This window comes from Poeciliopsis prolifica, unplaced genomic scaffold (genome assembly GCF_027474105.1).
Source record: "Poeciliopsis prolifica strain line A6 unplaced genomic scaffold, Auburn_PproV2 SCAFFOLD005, whole genome shotgun sequence".
Taxonomy (NCBI): domain Eukaryota; kingdom Metazoa; phylum Chordata; class Actinopteri; order Cyprinodontiformes; family Poeciliidae; genus Poeciliopsis; species Poeciliopsis prolifica.
In genome coordinates this window covers 19395282-19417302 of record NW_026562380.1, presented here as the reverse complement: position 1 = coordinate 19417302, position 22021 = coordinate 19395282, and the positions used below count along the sequence as shown (strand labels likewise).

Genomic DNA, 22021 nt, shown 5'->3' with positions numbered 1-22021 from the left:
CAGTGTAATTGTCGATCCTTGTGCTGACACAAAACACTTTCCCTGGACATTCACAACCTTTCTACTTTTTCTAACTGCTGGCCAAACATTTTTTTGTTCCCTTGACCAGTGAGTTAAAAAAATATTGTTTGAAAAGTGATTCCAAATGTTAGAAATGTACAGGCTTAAGTTACTCTTGGACCACAGAGGAAAATCTCAATGAATGAGATATATGCATTAGGTGGTTATGGTAAGAGGAAAGTACAATAAAAAGCATTTGTTCTTTTCCAGGTTATGAAATTATTTAAATCTAATTCAAATGTTTCTTAGCGTTATATATTAAACAGATAAAATCAAAATATAAAAAGCTCTATTAGAAGAACTAAGAGTGACTGTTCTTTGCATTTCTGTAGTTTCTGTCCAGCTCTCTTAAGGCTATTGATTTAGTTCAGAAGACCCAAGACGTGAAAGTTACCAGGACATATCTTTTTAAGAATATGTGATTTGTGTGAACAATAACATGAGGTTTTTTTAGGGACTGGAGTGTTGGGAATTGTTCCACATTTCTTTAAATGCTTTCTTAACTATGTTTCTGTTTGTCTTCTACCTCTGCCTCCTTCCTCCTTTAAGGCCTACATTTGAGACAAATTGTGAGTTTTTGTGCCTCCAAAGACAAATCCATGGAGGAATAGCTCTACTGGGTACTGAGCTCTACCTGTGGTACCTCAGGCTGCTTCATTTATTTTTTATTATTTTAGTTGGGAATTTTTATTATAAAGATTTGTATTTTGTGTTTTGCTAGCAATGTACCGAAGCAGCTGTGAAACTAAGTGTGCATTCACACCAGCCCAGTTCAAACTTTAGCTCCTTTGCCTAAGAAAGTCCAGTTGTTTGCTGAGGTGTGAACGTGCAATGGAAGTTGACAAACTCTGGCTCTCTTACAAAACTAGGTCTCAGTTGGGTTGAAGTGAACTCTGATGCGGTTTGAGGGCAGGTGTGAATGCCAAACGGACAGGAGACCCCTCCAAAAGCGCAAAGCCGACTACAGGGCATTCTGGGTTAACCCAGCCAAAACAAACACGTGTCTAGCACTAGCAGGAGAAAAGGCTTGTTGCTTTTTGCCAAAGACAAAACAACCACTAAAATGTGATGCTACTCCATTTATGTTTATATTTTCTGAAGAAGGTTGCGCTCAGTGTTTTCTCCAAAGGTCTTTATGTTGAATAAATGTTGCAACTTCGATCGCCAATCGAACTGAGTCTATTGGACTACCAGGTGTGAGAGCTCCCTAACTGAACCCTACAAACACTTCAGTGCTCTACAGCTACTGTCCCAGACCTCGTTAAACAGCTGTTCACTCACTTATTGTACAACTTTTCTTGCAAAAGACGGATTTTAAAAGGTTAGCAACAGTAACACAGGACACTCTATGCTGGCCAGGAATTTACTACCTGGCTGAAACATTATCCCGAGGAAAGGTTTTCTAACAGTTATTGTCAGGAGTTTTTACAATAAAACACAGGGAACATGTGCTCTCTGTGTGATATAAATCTTTTCTGCAAACAAGGAGCAGCTTTCAGCCAGATCTGGTAGCGATTACTTGTGCCTTGTACGAAACCCAGAGATCTCAGAACACAGAAATCACATTCATCCACATGCTTCACATCATCATGTGATGTGTGCCAGCATTAATGAGACACCGCGCCGGGTCCCTGACAATGTTTCCATTAACAAACTGGCTCAGAGCAGAAAAGTGGGGAATTGCTTTTGCACCCATTACGTCGACAAACTGGACCTGACAAGATGTTGGAGCATTTTCACCGTGCACACTCTCCAGTCATCTGCATTACTTACAGTCAAAACAAACCAACAGCTAACCGCAGCAGGAGCTAATGGCACTTCAGCTCCATGTGTGAAGGAGCGGAGAGCCTATTTTAGCCCTGATGGATGATGAAATGAGTTGGCAGGCTAACATAGTAAGACAGCCCAGGTTATAAAAAACTGAACTAAATATTCTCTGTGCTTCTATTAGCAACAGCTAGCTTGCATTTGCAGTAGTCACCATCCTACTGGACACCATGCTGAAATCCAGAGAAGAAGCTTGATGTCAGCAAGAGGTGACATCTGTCTGTGGCAGAAAGGTTTTGAGCTGTAAATCATTTTCTTCATACCAGCTCATAAGTTCCCTGACAATATTTAATCTTCTTCTGTCAACTGCGTCTTTTAGGGGTCACAGCAGCAGATCTGCTGTCATCCCATCCTGCCCCCTCTGCATGTCCTAAGGTTTAATCCCTTCCGATTAAACCTGAACATCTTCAGCTTTGCTATCCTTTCTCCAAATCATACATTACAGTAGGTCGTATTAACATATAGTAAATCCTTCCACTCTTGCCGTTAATATTCTGTCAAAAATCCACCAATTATCATACAAATTTCAAACAAACTTTTGAAATGCTGCAAAAACACAATATTAGGAGTGCTTCCATTTACTGGATTGAAGCAGAACAACTAGTCTACGCAAAGCGAAGGCTCTCATCACCAAACTGGAGGGTTGAACTTAGAAATTTCTCTACGTTTCAAGCCTCTGATAAGGCACAGACTTACCAGTAGGTGGGAAAGTTAAGAACATCAGAACTTATTCCATGTCAACTTTCTTTGTGGAAAAGCCAAAAACCTCCTCAAGTCATAAATTGAGAAGTTATTTTAAATTTTCTAATGCATAACTTGAAAATGACCACAGAAAAATAGTTAATGGAAACAGCCTGCACAATCATCTTCATCCCTTATGCTGCTTTTTGCTTTAGATGACTGACCTCAGGGAAAAAACCTCGTCCACCATTAACACCTCAGCCTAACTGAGATGCCTCCCTCTCATTCACACACACTTTTTGTCCTGCTTGTCCTGCAGCTTCCTCCTCTTACTGCAGATCACAACATAATCTGTAAACATCCAAGTCTCTCTGGACTCCTGCCTGACCTCATGCTTAAACCTGCAAAAGTACACCACTCAGTCAGAAACAACCAATCAGAGCAGTCACTTTCCTGCTCTCTGTTTGCTGCAGCTGGTTTACCACAACATAGCCTGGTACAAATGCTTAGGCTAGTTAGCAAAGCTACCGATGATGGCAGATAAGTGACCTTTCTGTTACGGTGAGTTATTTCTCCACCATTACTACATTGAGGCTCCTACAGGAAGTTGAATCCTGGCTCTGATTGGTTGTTTTGGAACTCGAGTGCTACATTTTTGCAGACTTCAGTAGTAGCACTGCAAGTGCTGGATTTCTCATTGAATGAGACTGTTATTCTCATATCATAATGTCCCCATGGTGACAATTTTAATTACTTTTGTAAAAGTTACATACTGCAGGTGTGAATTAACTAAAGGTAACGGTGAGCATTTATTTCAGCAGTAAGTTTAATAGTGAAAGACTACACTGAATTTCTTCATGAGTCAGTAAGTGAAAGTGTTGAAGATGATAAAGTACTACAAGGAACACAGCATAATAAAGCTTAAATCAAAGAGCAATACTTACTGCTGCTGGATATGTTGCTGGATGTATTGGGGTCTGACAAACTGGGGGGCCGCCTTGACGGTTAACTTCATCTGGGCCAAGTTATTGGTGGAGGTGTAGCTGTTAGGTGGCACTTGCTGAGGTATGGGCCTCTGTGGCACCACATTGTTTCCAGTTGTGTGACCGTTAGTGTGGCCATTGGTGGGTTCGCTCCAGGCACCACTGGGATGGAGTGAGCCGGCACCAGGGTCTGCTCGCAGGCCTTCCCCTTGGAGCCCGGTTTGCAGACGCAGAGCTGGGGCCTGAGGCACATTCCTCCGTTCTGGCACGGAGGGAAGCAGTTGGCTGCAATACAGAAGGAAACAGACCAGAGGCAGAGAGAAAAAGAACGGATGAGATTGAGTCAGGATGGTAGGAGATTGTACACCGAAAATTACAAGATACAAAACACTTTCACAATGATTTTATACAATCTATATAAATGTGCATCTTTTCTTTCTGCTGATAAAACCAGTTTGTCTTCATCAAACCTGAAAATGAAGGTACATACAAACAAACTAAATCTATTTATGAATCCACTGTTCCTAAATCATCTTGTCCATTTGATCTTTTGCAGATGGCATAGTTTGTAATAATAGTGAGATTCCCTGAGCTTTCCTTCCTATCCATCATGTACTTTCACTGTGTTCTCACCGTTTAATCAATGTGATAGACGCTGTTGTCTGACTTCTTTATACTCTACTCATATATTGAAAATATACATTAGTCAATTTTAGAACTGCACAAGATGATGAATCACTACATTGCAAGTGACATGCATTCAGGCCTGGCAGATTTATGATATCTGGCTACTTAGGGCCTTAACTGATTTTTATACACTCTGTTCTGCTTGTTCCTAAATTTGTGCTGTTCTGAGACCTCAGATTTTTTTTACAGGTGTCTGTTTGAACCACTTCTCCTGTCTGGGGGTCACCTGGGTTTCTCAGCTTTTAGATGAGCCCTCTGTGTTTGGACGCTTTATGCCGTTCCCTTTCCATGACGTTTCCTACATTTGGGATGGCTGCATCGATCATAATCTCTGATGCTGATCAACGACCACAATGCCTGCTAAGGATCTCAGAAACTGAAATAAAGCAACTTTTTGATGTCAATTTTATGTACTTAACAAAAACCGGATTATATGCATCTCTGAAATTGTCCTCATCTACTGATTAATGAAAAGCATAGATCCCACAACTTTAAACCCACTACAGAAAATCATAACCACTACTACTAACTGATTGTAGCTATGCAGTACCTGTTATGAAATTTTGGGCTTATGTGTGCATCTGTGTGTATGTCACGGGAGAGACTAGCGGAGAGTCTGTAATTACTAGCAGCTCTACTCTCCCCAGGCAGATTATAGGGGTGTCCATTTTTCAACTACAAAGCCAATCTCACCAGACGACATGGCAGACGTTCACACACTGGTCCAACTACACAAAGAAAATGAGATAAAAGATAGCCGCCTGCACAAACCTCTTACTATTCACTGCAAATGAATATTAACTAAAGCCATCATCCCTGAACTAACCGGGCAGGGATTCAGGAAACCTCCTCACCACACAAAGCCTTCAATGAAATGATTTTAATGAAGACTAAAACTGGGAAACACCCTTTCAAGTCAGCAACCTCTAAAAGGTATGACTGTGTGCTTGAAGTCAGCAAGAGGAATGACTCAGAAAGAGCTCGGTCTGCCTCTCTCTCCCACAGGGGTGTGTCACCCCACACTGGGCTTGTTAGCCTAATTGGTGACGTTGAGATTTGTGAAAATGATTAATGAAGGGAAAAATAAATAGCTGCAGAGAGACATCTGGCGAATGAACAAAGTTACTCCCTCTGCAGTTGGACTCCTCCTTTTCTGAAGCCTCAGTCTGATGAAAGCTGATAAATGTGTTCCAGTTTTCCCCACAGTTAACCCGCCACAGGAAGCAGTCCAACCGATGAGACGCTCTGGATTTTTGGCGTACGGTATCTGAGTGCAAAGTGATAGCAATATGGGCTGCAAGCAGGGTGGGAAGTTCCAGTGTAATTAAGCAATGAAACTCCACCCGGGTTTGTAGCCTGTATGAGGCAATTTCCCACTGAGCAGCAGCAGTGTGTCTGAGTGTGTCTAAGAACAAGCAGTGATACACCAAAGTACTCTGAGGAGGTCTGGAAGCACAGTTCCTCCTTGGTTTGGGTTGATTTGCACCAGTCAGTTTTTTTAGACCCTACTGGTTTCAATGTTCTCTGAAAGTTCACCTGCTGGGTCCTGATTTGGTCACTTTCAGTTTTAAGGACTATAATACATCAGCACAGTCCAACTATAACAACAGTAACTGGAACAACAAAAAACCCCTGATATTTAACAATAGTAAGTAAAGAACGGTGTTGCTAAACTAAAATATTTATTATTGACTCTAAATCTTTATTTATGCAACTGAGTCCAAATAAATGTTTGTCTGTTAAGACAATAATCCATTATTGTTCGTGCACCTCCAAAAAGGCATCCAAATTTGGAAATAACAGTGTGTGAGGCCAACAGGCAGGTGCAGGAATGATACAATGGATGCACACTCCCTTTGTGCCCACTTACACAGATCGACTGTGAACCTAGTTTAATCATCTTTACCGTAACTGGTGTATAAAAAGTCCCGGTCTGAAATAAACAGCTCTTAGCCTGGCGGGAGGGCATGTAAAGCCTGGTTTCCTGCCAGGCTTATGATACACTAGGGGAAACTCTGTTTGCATCATCTGTAATAATAGTGAAAAATTAAAATTGCCCTCTGTCACTTTAAGAATCTTTAACCTCTCCCAACACTCCCTCTTCACATCATCACAACAACTCTTCTCCATTAATGCTGTTTACAACTGTTCTTTGGAGTGTGGTAGTTTGGATGATGGCAAAACCAAGGGAAATAAATATTATGCTTTCTAAACATAGAACCCAGTGACAGAATGTATAAATTGAGACCAAGAATGGATCCCTGAGGTACTCCGCAACAAATGAGTTGTGAGGAAGTGAGGAAGAGGAATATTCTCCCATAGACACAAAAAAGAAGACCGGATGAGATCTGATTCATACTAAAACTAAACTATTGAGACCAACAGCGTTGTCCAGGTTTGATACAAGAATATTGTGATTGACCGTTTCAAAGGCACCACTTTGGCCTAAAGGAGCTGAAGCAACTGAGCATCCTGAGTCGATAGTTGAGAGGAGATCATTAAAACTCTTAGCAGTCCTGGCTCTGTGCTACAGTGGAATTTAAAACCAGATTGAAATTCTTCGCCAACCCTATGAGCATTTAAAAAAGTCTGCAGTTGATTAAAAACAGCCTTTTCTACAATCCTGGACAAAAAAGGTAATTTGGAAATTGGCCTGTAGTTACAAGGAACATTAGGACCAAAATTCAAACATGCTGCACCACAGCATGTTTGAGTGCAGCTGTTTCACAGCTGGACAGCAAAACGTGTTTTAAAATGTGAAAAATTGTCAGACCGGTGATGTGAAGAATCCCTGACAGGACAGGCAGATGTTAGGTGACACTAGTTTGTAATTTGTACTGGAAGTTTTTTAATATTCTCACGTTTGAGAGTTTGCAGTATAATGTTTTCTATGTTCTGTTTGTGAGTTGTTTAATGATTACCAATGTTAGATATTTTTTGATACATTATTTAGGGCTGCAACTAATAATTTTTCAATTGATTATTCTGATGATAATCAAATTTAAAAAATGAAACATTGAAAGATTATAATAAGAAACATTTTTGCATAAGACACAGCAACAGCTAATCCGTAAGTGTACTTTTGGTCATTTGTAGCACAGTATGCATAAACGAACCCTTCTAACATAACAGGGTGAAAAGCTCAGCATTTCTTTGTTGCTTGACTTAACATAAATCCAGGGCTGATCTGTCTACTTTTCTTCTTTTTTTTAACAGTTTATCAATTGGGTAACAAAAAGTGTTTAATAGGAACTTTTTTAATTTCATTTTAGTTTTTACCAAATTTGAACCAGGTGAAACAAAACCTGCCACTTGAGGAGTTCTGGGTGAAACATTTTGGCAAAGCTTTTTTTTTATTTTTATTTTTTTATCTTAAATGGAAAACTTGTGTATTTTTTGTACCTGATTGTGTTCTTTCAGCAAAATGGCCTCTTTTTGAGTCTGTAGTCTGTATACTCCCAGTTAAGGATAAGTGGGTGTGGATGATCACATGCGCCTAACCTGATTTATCTGTGGGAATAAATGTGAACTTTAGATAATTTGTTCATTACCGAAAATCTTCAAGTTTTCTTAATTCTTCAGTATCTGTAAATGTTGTTTTAAAAAGTGCAAATGTCCAGATACGTCAGAAAAAACTGCAGTTCCACTGAAACAGCAGGAGTCCGTTTGACCCTCTTTCTGTCTTCAAATGAGAGATAATCATTCAAACCTCCGAGAGGTTTTCTATTTTCGGTCTCTTGAAATAATCCGCACATAGTGTTTGGATGTTCTAACAAGGCTCAAACTATGAGGAGATGGACAAACACTGAAAGGTACAACATTTACAGTTCATTTTAGAAGCAGCTGCAGCTCAGCAAGAATGTCTGCTTGTGTTTTCAGGATAGTTGGGTTACACCCATCTTTCAACAGGATTACCTCAAAAATTAAAAATGACCTCACTGCTGTGGATCCCCCAATACACCCTCTGATTTACATTAATATTTTGAAATAACAGTGCTGTAAATGTTCCACCTTGGTTGAAGCCTTTCTTCTCTGGCTAATGTAAATATTTTTCCCCATCCATCCCCAGAGAAGTTATGAGCTGCTGGGCCCAGTCTCTCAGGTCGGCTACATAAAGGCTCCGCTTGGTATTGATGGGGAAGCAGTATGGACTGGTAATTAGCTCGAGACAGGAAATGCATCAAGCCACTTTTGATGGTTGTTTTAAATGTACAACGGCTTGATGTTCTTAAGAACAGGAGGCAAAACTGCTCAGACTTTGGAGCAAATACAACAGCCTGTTTCACCTTGCGTGTGGCGAGGACAGATGTTTGCTGAATTCAAAAGTAGGAAGAAGGGGGGGAGATATGACATCAATATATGAGGTATTGAATTCCATATTATCTGAGTCACTGCCGGCCCCCAGGAGCTCAGAGAGACCCAAAAATAAGAGCGCCTGTTGAGAATTTCTGTGCCTCATTAAAGCTCTGGATGGAGGAAATGCTTATCTTCCCACCAGACAGGAGTGACCTTATAAAACAAAATCTAAAAATAAATAAAGCTCTTTCTTTTGTTAAAGACTGTACTCCCATGATGTCACATAATAACATCATGTTTATGAGACAATGAAAACCAGGATTTGGCTAATAGAGTAGTAAAAACAACAGACAATAAAAAGTAGTCTATAATCTATTTGAAATAGAATTACAAAACAGACGAAGAAGAAAGAGAAGAAAAAAACCTGGAAGTCAGGAGAGGATCAGCTTAGAGTAAAAGAAAAGCTGAAAAACGTTTGTGGTTCCTCAGCAAACCTTGAGTCCCACCTTGATGCTGTTCCTACTGGGAGCCTAAACTGGTTTAGAGCCATTTTTGTCAGTGAGTATACTTTCTGGTCTGGTTTAGATTGATGGTTTACAATGTGTTTGTGTTGAAGGCCTGGGAGCAGCATTTTGTGGAATAAAAAAAAAGAAACTAACACCCAAACTATCCGAGTTAGTCTGACTCAAAAACCTCTACAAAGACCCTGAAATAAAGAATACTTTTTAATTCTCACCATAGAATTTAGAAACATCAAGAAGATGTTCCAGGGAGCTGACGCAGGACTGGAATCCATACATTATTTACCTTCAAAACAACTGTTTCAGTTCCACCACATCCAGCTTTTTTCTTGATAACATGTTCATGACATGACTAAATTACCCCAATTTGACAAAGTGCTATTCTTTCATCCAACTCAAATACTTGACGCTGCTTGACCCACCAGTATGGAGGAGCCATCGGAGCATTTCCAGAGAAGCTTCTGAATCTGATGAGCCACATTGTTCACTGCTGCCACACAACAGTGAAGAGCAGGAGAAATAAATCTCTGCGTAGAGGAATTTTCCAAGACATATCTGTGGATTTCTAACTCATTTGTTTGGTCATGGAGGACCACCTGGAAGACTCCTTCCTGAGTTCCTTTAAATGTCTGGCCATGGCGAACGTGACAACGGATGCAGCAAGCGGCTTCATAGTCCTCTCTGGCTTTATCAGCCATTTTATTTTATTTTTGTCGCATAATTTGGAAACAAATTTTGAGCTACCTGGACTGGACTTCCACTTTCTTCCACTTGAAGAAAAACCAAGTGTAGGTGAAGGGAAGATGTAGGCGCTGAAATAAAAATGAAACCAAATCCTAGAACATCACGACTGTGAGAGATAAAGACATTAAGCGCAGTGATGTTCGCTATGGGGCGGGTATATCTGCTTTGCTTATCACATTAGGTGCTTCTTACCTCAGTATATCACCCTGGTATAAACCAAACATCAGCAGCTTTCTTCAGATAAATTCCACAGAGGTAGTCAAAATTAGATTTAGACATGTAAAATAAAATCGTAACACAATGAGTTGATTATAAAAGGTGCGTGTGAGGACGACAAACATCAACCACTGCAGTTACACGCAGAGGTAATGGCTGTGCAGTCGAAAAGATCTGCAGAAAAACCCAATAAAACAATTCTATAACTGCAAATCGCTGACTGATGCATTTTTGCTTCCCACATGCACAGTCATGCAGCATCACTTTGCACAAAAGACAGCCTTTGTGCTTTCTTGTGCAAATAGAATTAAATATCTGGAGGAAATTAAAAGAGCAACGCGACTTCTGTTGCAGATGTGAACCATCTCACAGCATGGTGTGGCCTTCGCATGATGGTTATCTGTCTCAGTATCCCAACTACATTACCATTATCAGTCTGCGGAAGGTTAATATCACAAAGACTGGAATATAGATAAAATGTTGACTAAATGATTCCAGTTTTCAAAATACAGTGGTGTGAAAAAGGGTTTCCTGATGTTCTGAATTTTTTTTTTCAAACTTAAATGTTTCAGTGCATGAAAGCAATTCAAATATCATTCACAGATTAAACAAGTCAACACAAATAGCAGCTTTTAAACAAAGGAGTTAATTATTAAGGGATATGAAAAACAACCTGCATTGTTGTGTGAAAAATGGATGACTCCCCGTGTTAAAACATAACTGTGATTTATCACATCTGAGTTCACTGACTCTAGGCAGAACCGGGTTGGTCTCAATCAAGACATCATTTGAACAAAACTCTGAATGAAATAAGATCCTCACAATCTATATGTCATGCCAAAATGCAAAGAAATTCAGAATAAAATGAGAAAGTAACTGATATTTACCAACCTGGAAAGGTCTATGAAGCCGTTTCTAAATCTTTAGGACTCGCGTGAACCACTGTGAGAGCCGTCATCCAGGCGTGATGAAAACATGGAACAGTGGTAAGGCTGGTACACCAAAATAACCCCAACAGTGCAGCCATGACTTCTTTGAGAAGTTGCCTAAGACCCCAAACCAACATCCAACGGACTGCAGGCCTCACTTGGCTAAGACAGTCCTGTAGTGGAAGCCTCCCACTGCTTTCATTGCAAAAGGTCTCAGTTTTCCAGAACAGATTTTGATGATTTCCAAGAATTTTAGAAAAAATTCTGCAGATTGATGAGACGATGGTTGGACTCTTTAGAAGCTAAGTAAAACGTGGTGTTGGCAGTGTGATGGTCCTGGGGCGTTTTGCTGCTTCAGGACCTTGGAAGACTTGATGTGATAAATGGAACCATGATTTGTGCTGTCAACCAAAACATCCTGAAGGAGAACATCCAGCCATCTGCTGGTGATCCCAAGTGGAAACCAACTTGGCTTCTGCAGCACGACGATGCAGAACACACCAGGAAGTCCACTTCTGAATGCCTGAAGAAAAATAAGTCATTGGAGTGGCCTAGCCAAAGTCCTGACCTGAATCTTGGAGAGATGATGTGTTGGCAGAGAAAATGGAGGGATAGCCATGAGGTAAAGAAACCGAGGACAGAGTGAAACTCAGGCCTGCCATGCTGAGTTCTGCTCGCCTCGACCACTGCACCACCCAACACCCCAAAAATGATTTCTTTTTTTAAATCCTAATTTGCATTAAAATGACTCAAACTGAGACCTTTTCATAGTCCTGGGTTGGCACATAATCCCACACAGAAATGCTGCAAACCCTCTGACGGTCCCTCCACTCCATGCTGCAGTTCTCCTGCACAGTGCTATTGAAAATCTGCTAGCCTGTGGTGGCAGTTTAAAACCTCGGCAACACGGCAGGTACATCTATGGCATCTATGGAAAATGTAAGAAAAACTGTTGCTTGAAGGGATTTTCCCTATAAAGCAGAAATCAGCAAAAGCCTAAAGCCAGAAGTTCCTATGCGGGCTGAACTACGCAGCAGTGGCTGAAAAGCCAAGAAGCACTGGAAACTTGGCGAGCCTTGATGTAGACCAACAGTCTGATGTTTATGAGGAATTTAGAAAAGTCAGTAAATTTCCTGTATCTGCAGCAGAGTGGGATTAAACATGCCGGACAGCAGCGGGTAGAGGGTGATTCTGTCGTGAAGTTACAACACAAACGATGGTCCACAAGTGGATGATCGTGCAACTATCCTGGATGATGGTAGCTTTTATACTTTGTTCAGAGTAAAAGTTATCATCACTGGCTTTCATACCTCCCTTTTCTATCCAGAGTCTCTGCAAGAACAAGAGCATCTCCGGCAATTAAAGCATGGTTCCAATGAGGCTTGTTTGGAAGTATAAAAGAAGCTTTTATAAAATACCGACATTTAAGCAGGAATAACTGTTTTTTTGTGAAATCTCCATTTCTGCATTAAAAGTGTATTTTATTAGTCTGATGTAATATTCTGGTCCTGAATGTCATGTTTTCATTAGTTGTAAGCAGAGAGTCAGAACAGATCAGTCTGTGTGGAATTGATCTAAAATGTTTCACTAATAATATGCCATTTATGTGTGACTGCACAGTAAAATATGAAGTGAACAATATGTTATTTTGTATAGTCACATGCAATATTATTACATACTTCGTTTTTATTAACAATGTGTGAGGCAGCTGGGAGCAAGACTGAGACGATAGACAAAAGCAGCAAAGATTCTTACTTTCCAACATGTTTTTGTCTTATTACAAAGTCTGGCACTTACATGTGAGAATTTAGTTCCACCTGAGCAACATCAGACCGTACTGGCCTGTGAAACCTCACAGAACGAACACCGTCTCTTTAGTCGGTGCATTGTGCCAGGAAAGGAGCTCCAGCTGTCGGTCATGATAGAACAATTTATATGATTTACACATAAAAATTCAACTAAGAAGGGGCTGTGGTGCTAAACTAGCAGATGGGAGCAGCTGAATATACATCAACCAAAATGGAGCTCAGAGAATGAAATTGCAGCACCTCCAGCAGAGAAGCTGCAGTGCAACTAGTTACTGCCACAGAATGGTGAGCTCAGGAGGATACGAGCTGTTTGTTTTCCACCGGTCAGTCATGCAAGCCAACAAAGCTGTTCTTGACCGAGCAGAGCACATTCTTCAGGCTGGCTCTTTAAATGGTTTCTGGTAACAGAACCTCTCATGGCTTCATTTCAATAACATCCTTCTTCTTGCTACTCTGACATAAAGTCCAGATTCTCCAACCTGAGCTATGCAGCTCCTTCAGAGGTCATGTAGGGCCCCGTCAAATCCATTTTATTTTCTACCTTTTTCCATTTTTATTATTTTGAATTTCACTTTTTTTTCAATAAACCATATTTTGAGGTCCATAAACATATTTTTTACTCACCCCAGCCAAAGTACACAGTTAAGGTGTGAACAAAAAACAATTTAACATTTCCGTTACTATTATTCTGCTTCATAAAGCAAATAGCTCTGGTTCAGCAGAACATTAGACGGTTTTACAAAGGTGTTCATTTAGTTTGAAGACCTCCAACATTACATACAAAGCAGAGAATCTTGTTTTAACCAGATTTTAACTCTATTTTAACTACATTTTTTAGAGTTTAACTCAACCCCAAACTATTTGCCACATAAAAAAACAGGAAAAAGTGAAAGCTTTGCTCATTTCCATAATAATCAGGATCTTTGATCATTTTTTTAATTCTTCCATCTGTCAAAGACACCTCCATTGAAGTAATGGCCATCGGTGTTATAAATTATTTAGAGATGTTGTAAAGAGCATGTTATGTACATTAAAAACAGCATTTACATATTAACAGGTGATTCAGTGTAGACTTACGTTTGGTGCACCGCTGCGACCCCTGAGTTTTACTCCAGCCGTGACAGCACTGGCCTCCACAGACATTCACCCTGCACACCAAAACAAGCAGAGAAAGTCACAGTGCTGCAAACACCTGGCAACAGCAGCACAGAGGAGCATCGGCTCGTTCGTGCAGAATTACGGTCATTTGTTCAGCTCTTTTTCTACAGCAGCGTTGTGTTTTAAGTCCACTGAGAAACTTCACCTCACTCTGCTTGTGTAATCTTTGACACTCGGAAGGATGTCGTTTCAGTTCCCCAGCACTGACCCGACTCACACATGACAGGATCCGTTCATCGGGTATGTTGTTAATGTATTGCATATTCACGTCTCACTGCAGGCAAGCCGTGAAACATTTTCAAGACAGAAAAAGACCCTTACTGGATTCAGTTAGCAGGACCCCTGATGTAACTTTCCATTCAGGAGGTAATTAAAGACACAATGTTAGCGGATGTAAGACGGGGAGATCTTTTAAAGTATATTAAAATAAGCACGGAATAAAAAAATTACAAAAAACATAAAACCATGCTGACATTTCACTAAGACTATTTTAACATAAAACAAAAAAAAAAAAGTCATTGTGTAAGCTCCATCATGATTCTGAACCTTTTGGAACCATTAGTAAAACCTTTACTAACCTCAAGCTCCACTGAACACATGTGGAATCAACCTGGCCAGTGTGACCAAACACAGTGACTGACCTGCAGCAAACTTTTCTTAAAGAACTGAATGGCATCCCACAGCAGTGTGTGACCATAAGGAGGAGCAGGCTGCAGTTTCTGCATTGTTCTAGTTTCAAGAGAACAAAATTTAAAAAAATAAAAATAAATCAACCAAACATCAATCGCCTCAATTTTGTTTTTCTAATTTTACTTGTTTTATGGTCTAACAAGTTGTAAGCAATAAACCTGTAAATGCAAAATACGGCACATATTATAAACATGTTTTGATAGTCTGATGAAATGTCAATGAGCGTCAAAAACACGTCCCAATTAGCAGAGCTATACTCCCCCAGATTTCCTTTTATTTTGTCTCTTTTAAATAAACATCATTGTTCATATCCATAGCCAAATAATAGCTTTTAATTTCTCTGTCTTGCCACGTACACTGGAATATTAGATCATATCATCTGTGTTAAATGGGTGTAAATGCAAGGAGAAAAAATTAATTTTATGTGACATCAAGCCCAATGACTTATGTATGTTTCTTCCACAACAGGATCAACAGGTGAGATGGACCAGGAGAATCATTTGAAGCTCTTAAATCCTCCACCCTGATGAGGCTGACGAGAACACAGGCGGCCAAGAGCTCTCCACCAAAGATCCTCTCTGGAAGGATGTCTCACACACACAAAAACACACACACACCAGAATCCCGACTGTAATCTAATCATATGAAGATTAAATTAGTTTTAAACACTCGATATGGTATAAATAGAAGCCGAGAAGATGAAGATGGACTGAAGAAAATTAAGAATTGCGGCAAGAAAATCTGTGACGAAAAGGCAATGAGACACAACAGAGCTGTTTAATTGAACTCTAGTTTGTTTGGTTAGAAAGTCTGGTACGTTTGCGGAGATGTGAATGCATAATCTGACTCTAATGCGGACCAAAAAAGCCTAACTTGTTTCCACCTGAAAACCCCGGTCTTGGCTTTATTAAAGTGAACGCTGGTGATTATGTGAACACCAAATGGGCCTGAGACCGCTCCAAAAGCAGTGAGGGGACAATAGCGCTGGGCATTCTGAGTCAATACAAACAAAACAAACGTGAGAATCTCACGCTTAACTGGAGAAATGGCTCGTCGTCTTTTCCACAGACAAAGGAGAAATCCGACAACCGCTGAAATCTGACACCATTTCTGTTTATATTTTGTGAAGACAGCTAACTTCAGTGTCTTCTTCAGGGTCTTTGTTTCATTGAATTAATTTGTTTTTGGTGCAGCGCCCCCATGGGTGAGGTTTTTCCATTAGTTTGGATCGTTTGATTCAGAGCAGTGTGAAAGAAAGCCGCAGCGGCTGAACATGTAACAACTGTTGCAATTTTGGTCCTAATCAAACCGAGTCTGCTGGACAACCAGGTGTGGAATAAAAACTAAAGTATCTCAGTACATTTTGCTGAGTATCCATTCAAAACACAGTTCAAAATATTAAGCAATTATTAAAATTGTGCCCAGTATATATAAACTGAATTGCTTTACCAGGCGGTACCAGTTGCATTCTTTCATGGGAAGTCTTCAGTGAGAGTAAGATGAAGGGGAAAAGCAGCAGCAGCAGCAGGCTGTGTGTGGTCCAGCAGTCTGGCCCCAGCTGCTCAGTCTGCAGTCTGGTAGAATGTTTTAGTGTGTGATAAGTGAGTAAGGTACAGCTGGGAGTTTCTGTCGCCCCCATCGACAGCAAATGACTCTTGTTGGGGTCATTACCAGCTCTGGAGGGGTGTGTTCATGTCATACCTGTGCAACAGTCTGCTTCCTGTTGTGTTCATGTGGCACTGCAGAGCCAGGGCTCGTGCTGCCTGTTGTTTCCTGGTTTTCTGGGCTGCTTCTTTTCCTTTTTCCAACTGTTTCTGTCGCTTGTGTCACATCTGAATGGACATTCATAAGTTTGGTATGTGATATTCGTAACAACGCCATTGCAGGTTAGATATGATAAGAATCTAGCGGTCTTGAGGACATCAGGGCTGACTTTGACTGAGGGCACTGAAAGATGTTGGACCAAATAAAATCAGATTGACTTGTATGAAGGGAATAATAAAGACATCTCTGTCGAGAGGTTTGTTTTTAATCACATTACTATTACTTGAAAGAACTTTTATCGTTGTACTGAAGCTTCCTCTAAAGCTGTAGCTCAAATCTAAACTGACCAACAGAAAACTTCAACCTGTTGATTGGCTGAGGAAATGTCAACTAATCAACCAGAGGCACATGGGTGGGTGTCAAAATCCACACAATGACGAAGCACCCCCAGCATCCCATGATTCAACACAACTAGTCACGTATCCTTCTGTCCAGTGTCCATCTATCTGTATCAGATAAACGACTACACGCATTTTTAAGTTCCATTAAAAGGGAATCCAATTTTTTTAACATTTAATGAGCTACTTCTATAAAACTGCAACTTAGTCAAGTTTTTGAAGTGGTAACTGCTAAGTAGAGATGGACAATATGGCTGAAAAATGTATCACGATATCAACGTTTTATATCAGTGGACATCGATAATCAGTGGGTTACTTTTGTTTTAAGCATCTGGAATATTGCCAAACTGGGGACATTACCTGTATTAACCACAATTTGGTCTCAAGCTTTCACTCCATGCCATTGTTGTTTTTTTTTTAAGCCGTTAGGAGGAACAATGGCAAAACATGAACCAAGCAACTCAAAAGGTTGTTGCCAGTCAGCTGATGCCGCCCACCAGCTTGTCAGGCCATGAGAGAAAACATTTCCTCTGCCTACGTCTCCCAGAATGCTGTGGGGTTCTGGATTGGTGTTCAGTAAATCTATTGAACGTTGCATCAGACAATTGACACTGATGTATTTATTGTAATGGAGACTGTTAGTGATGTGTTAAGCAGCCCTATTGGTAAGTATAACTAATGACTTTTTTCAGATCGTCTTGTTCAATAATGTTAAACGCTGGCAACAAAATGCAAAAACTGGGTTTTCTTGATTAAATGACAAAATTCAAAAGTTTGGAGAGTTATGTTTCAAAGGTTCCTTCATTTCTGACTCAACATCAATATTTGTTACAAATTTTAAAAAACTAAACCCAGCAACACATGGAAACTAATTCTGAAGACTGAAAGAAGAGAAGGAGAAGGAGCAATGCTTTCTTAGACTTTTGGATAATTGTATGTTTTCCACCAGAAAAATGACTCTCTAGATGCATGGTCGCCACAGAGCCCGGAGGTGTTCAAAGAAACCATTGTGCCAGCTTCAGGATTCCAGTCCAAAGACTGGTTCCATTGTACACTGAAACAGAAACTTTAAATTCTTAAGCGAAACTTTTCCTCTTCAAATTTTCAGATCCATTCTCCTTTCATAAATCCAGCAGCAGCAACCAGGCGGCGTTTGGCATTTCACCTTTCTGGTTCACTTTGAAGAAAACATGTAGCAGAACTGATCGTCCTGAAATCGGCTTTGTGTGTGTAAATCTATAGAAATCAAAGAGGCAGCACATCTGTTGGAGGCTGATAGTTTAATTAGCAGAGCGGTACATACCCGCAGCACCACAGCCCGAACCACAGCCGCAGCCAGACGACCGAACCCAGCTGCGGCGCAGGCGTCCCACCAGCATCTGGACACGGCATCAGATACTTTATGTCAGCGTCTCATCGGCTCTCGTTTCCATTTGCCTATTGTAGCTGTGTATTGGCGAGACTGAAAATACAGATCATAACCGACGTGACGAACCAAACGCTGCATAAAAATCACTACTCCGATTGTTACTGGAGCAGATCAGAGCTGACCTTGGTCACAGGTGGGTCGAGTGTCAAAAGCCCCACTTCCAAGCCACAAAAATGTACTACCACAGCGCTCCTATGGTTCTACTAAACCACATATGTGTCACTAAATATGAGATCTCAGAAAAATCTGGACGCTAATGCAGTACTGCCCTTCCCCCACTTTGCTGTGACGTGAGCTGTCTGAAAGATCAAGCATCTCACACTGTTTCCATCTCTTGTGAGAGGTAATGTGGATGTTTGGAAATCTCTATGGCCACAAAAAATACAAAAACAAAAAAAAAACACACTTGGCAAGCCAGGAGGGGCATGTCTGTCCAGCAGCCGAGGTAGAGCGGCTGCCTGTCCAGATAGTCCAAATTACCCACAGTTGAATATTGTGTTACTTTACCAAAAGCAAAAAGTTTCAATAATGTGTGCAGTGAGTATTTAGAAAGTGCCAATAACTTGGCCTGTCAGAACAACACATTTTGCTGTGTTGTGCTGGGCAACAAATGAAAATGTTGTCGTTTCGGGGAAATTTTTCAAGAGATAAGATTATGAAGGCATAATAATGCGGGGGCACATTCTCAAAGACAAACGTTCAATTCTAATGAGCATCTCACACTGAAACTGGAAGACATTTCAAATATCCAAAGTAAGCAAACTAAACAGAAACAACAAATAACTCTCCATAGACAAAACTCTCCTTCAAAAAAAAGGGGGCAGTTGAGACCAGAGCACCAGACCGACGAGTTTTGTCATCCAATTTTGGGTAGAAAGAAACAGATTCATAGAGTTATTGCTCACTGCAGCAGGCCCACCAAAAACATCAGCGGCTGTTCATCACTGTGTTATTTTAGCGGTGCAGATGTTATCATCTCTGCTTTCCGCTTTGAACAAAGTCATTAAATGCATGTTTGGAATCTTTTTCTCAACTGGATCATACAATCATACTAAGACCATCCAGCCCACCCGGACGGAAGCCGGTTGTGTGTTGAAACACCACGAAATAGATTTGGACAGCAGCTTGCTCACAGCAGAATCTGATTTTCTGTGAGGAAGTGAATGTTTCTGCATGTTTATTTAGGTTTCTGTGTTGTGTTGAGTCTCTGTGTTGTCCCGTCTTGATAGAGTACACCTGCTCCTTGTTGCCCCTGATTGTATTTAAACCCACCTGGGTGCCCCCTTGGGTCCTGGTCAGATAGTCTTGTTGTCTTGCCTGCGGTCAGTTGACTACCAGCTGCTACCAGAAATGAGCTCCCAGCTTCTGCTCACTCTGTGCTGCCTGGATTTCTGCATTTTTCATAATTAAATCTTCATTCACTCTCCATAACCTGGGTCTACCGCGTCTGCCTCACCACTCAGATACCACAAATCATGACATTTACATTGAGTGTAAAAATACTGAAAAGAAAAAAAAGTACAAATGTGAAAAACAGTTAAATATTTTTCCTGCCAGGTGCAGAAAGTCCAAGCAAAGTCACATAGGCTGAACCACGGATGGCAACATTTATCCCCATTTCATCATTATTTCCTTCTGTACTAATGAAGTCATTTAAATTCACACCTCTTTAGTTAAGAATGCAGCCAATAGGATGTCCTTAATACGATAAATGTCGGTTGATTTGTCTTCCTGGCATATTAAGGTTGCTATTAGGAGAGATTTGACACCAATGTAGAAGGAAAAATGTGAATGACACGTGGCTCATGAAGGAGGAAGCGCATGATCTGCCGAGCACATCAAATTTTGCTCATAAATCCAGAGAATAATCTCAACTCTGAGCTAGACTGTACAATTAATAATATATTTAAGTTGACTAATATTGCGACAGACTGGCGACCTGTCCAGGGTGACCCCGCCTCTCGCCTGAAACGTGAGCTGGACATGGGCACCAGCAGCCGTCCTGACCGCACTGTGTTTGGGACAAGGGTGGGTGGGGTGATGGATGGATGGATGGATGGATGGATGGGTGGGTGGATGGATGGATGGATGGATGGATGGATGGATGGATGGATGGATGGATGGATGGATGGATGGATGGATGGATGGATTGACTAATATGTTCTAAAACAGAATTAAAACATGTGAACAAAATGCTAAAAGGTTTTATTAAACTTGGGTATGACAGTTTTTAGACACACTAGGCATTTGAGGAATTAAAATGAGCAACACTAATATTAAATAGTACTGTAAAAAATGTAGATATAATTGTAAATATTTATTATTATTATTATTATTATTATTATTATTATTATTATTATTATTATTATTATTATTATATTCTGCAAATGAAAGCTTCCAGGGCAGTAAAGTAAAAGCATAAGTGAATATAATGGATTGATGATTTAATATGGCAAAAGAGAGGCCTGGAGTTATTTGGACAGCACAGCAAAGATTTTGCAGTATTTTAAAAACTGTTAAGAAACATATATTGATTCAAGTTCAAAGTCTTTTTTTTCTTTTAGCAATGTTTAACAGCATCAATAAAGTGGCCTACTGAGAATGAACAGTCTGTTTCTTTCCTGAACTGTCTGATGGTGCTAATAAGCATCAAACCTAAAAATGTGCATTAATGGTGAATGTCATGTTTACATAATGCAACATCTGGTTGACAGGAAACATGTTCAGGCATTGAGGGGTTAATCTTCTGTTGATGCACTTAAAGGCCAAAGAAGATGGAGATGGAAGTTCTGAGTATTGTTTGATTGGAATCTGATTGATTGGTTTTGGATCTGCCATTGAATCAGGTTGATCATTACAGATAAAAAGGAAACTTTTTATTAATATTATGTAGCATGAATATAGTGGGTGTGATCAGAGAAACGCAGTTATCAGTGTTGCGGGTTTTTGGACCTGCTGCTCTGATCAGAACTAACGGGAACGAACTCCTTCGGTTCCGACCCATGAGTCTGCACAGCTGCAGTTCTAGATGCTGCTCAGATAAAAAGCTGGGAACAAATCCTGGAGTCTCCGTGAGTTCCTCTTACCCGGACAGCTTCATCAGCTGGTTCTGCTGGTTCTGGTCCTGTGGGGCTGGAGCCGCTGGGTTCCCCATCCTGCGGTTCCGAACCTGGCTGCTCCCAAAGCTTCCTGTGAGGTCCACGTTATAAACCAGGGGCTGTCCGGACGGGCCGTGGCGCGTGGAGATGGAGCTGAGGCGCACCCCCCGGTCCCCAGGAGCCGAACCGGGCCCCGGCCCCGGTCCCGGTCCCGGCCCCGGCCCGGGCTGCAGCACGTACAGCCTCCTGAAGCCGCTGCGGCTCCCGAGCCGCTCCACCGACTCGCAGCCAGGGGAGAGGAGCGAGGAGAGCAGGAGGCCCCATATAACCCACAGCATGTCCACAGCTGTCCGGGCAGAGGAGGAGAAGTTCGTCCGAGTCCGGTCCACTCCCTTCACTTCAGGCGAAACTTGGCTCTTCCTCAGTGTGTCCAGGTAAGCAGCGACGTCCAGCCAAAGGTTCGGTTCCTCCAGGGGACGGGAAAGTGTCTGTTACCAGAGGAAAGTTTGAAGTGAAGCAGGACATGCAGGTCCAGAAGAACTCTGGGCTGAAGAAGCGCCGCCTGTCTTCTTTAAACTCGAACTAAAGTCAGAGGAACCGAGGGGAGCCGAGGGGAACCGAGGGGAGCCGACGGGAGAACTCCAGCAAAGTTCCAACCTCAGTTGGAGGTGAACGGTGTCAGCGGGGGCGCGCGCAGCCTGCCTCCAGACATGACGTCAGGAGGGGGTGGGG

General features: G+C 41.2%; 1 protein-coding gene across 1 annotated transcript in view; it reads right to left on the bottom strand.

Annotated features, from left to right (window-relative positions):
* The window catches only part of ltbp1 (latent transforming growth factor beta binding protein 1), a 69117-nt gene extending 47163 nt beyond the window's left edge, over positions 1-21954 (bottom strand). The window contains 4 exon segments of the mRNA XM_055029636.1: positions 3513-3702; positions 3705-3836; positions 13830-13900; positions 21278-21954. Of these exon segments, the coding sequence (XP_054885611.1) occupies positions 3513-3702; positions 3705-3836; positions 13830-13900; positions 21278-21627 (743 nt within the window). The 5' untranslated portion in view covers positions 21628-21954.
* Positions 21955-22021: the final 67 nt, after the last annotated feature.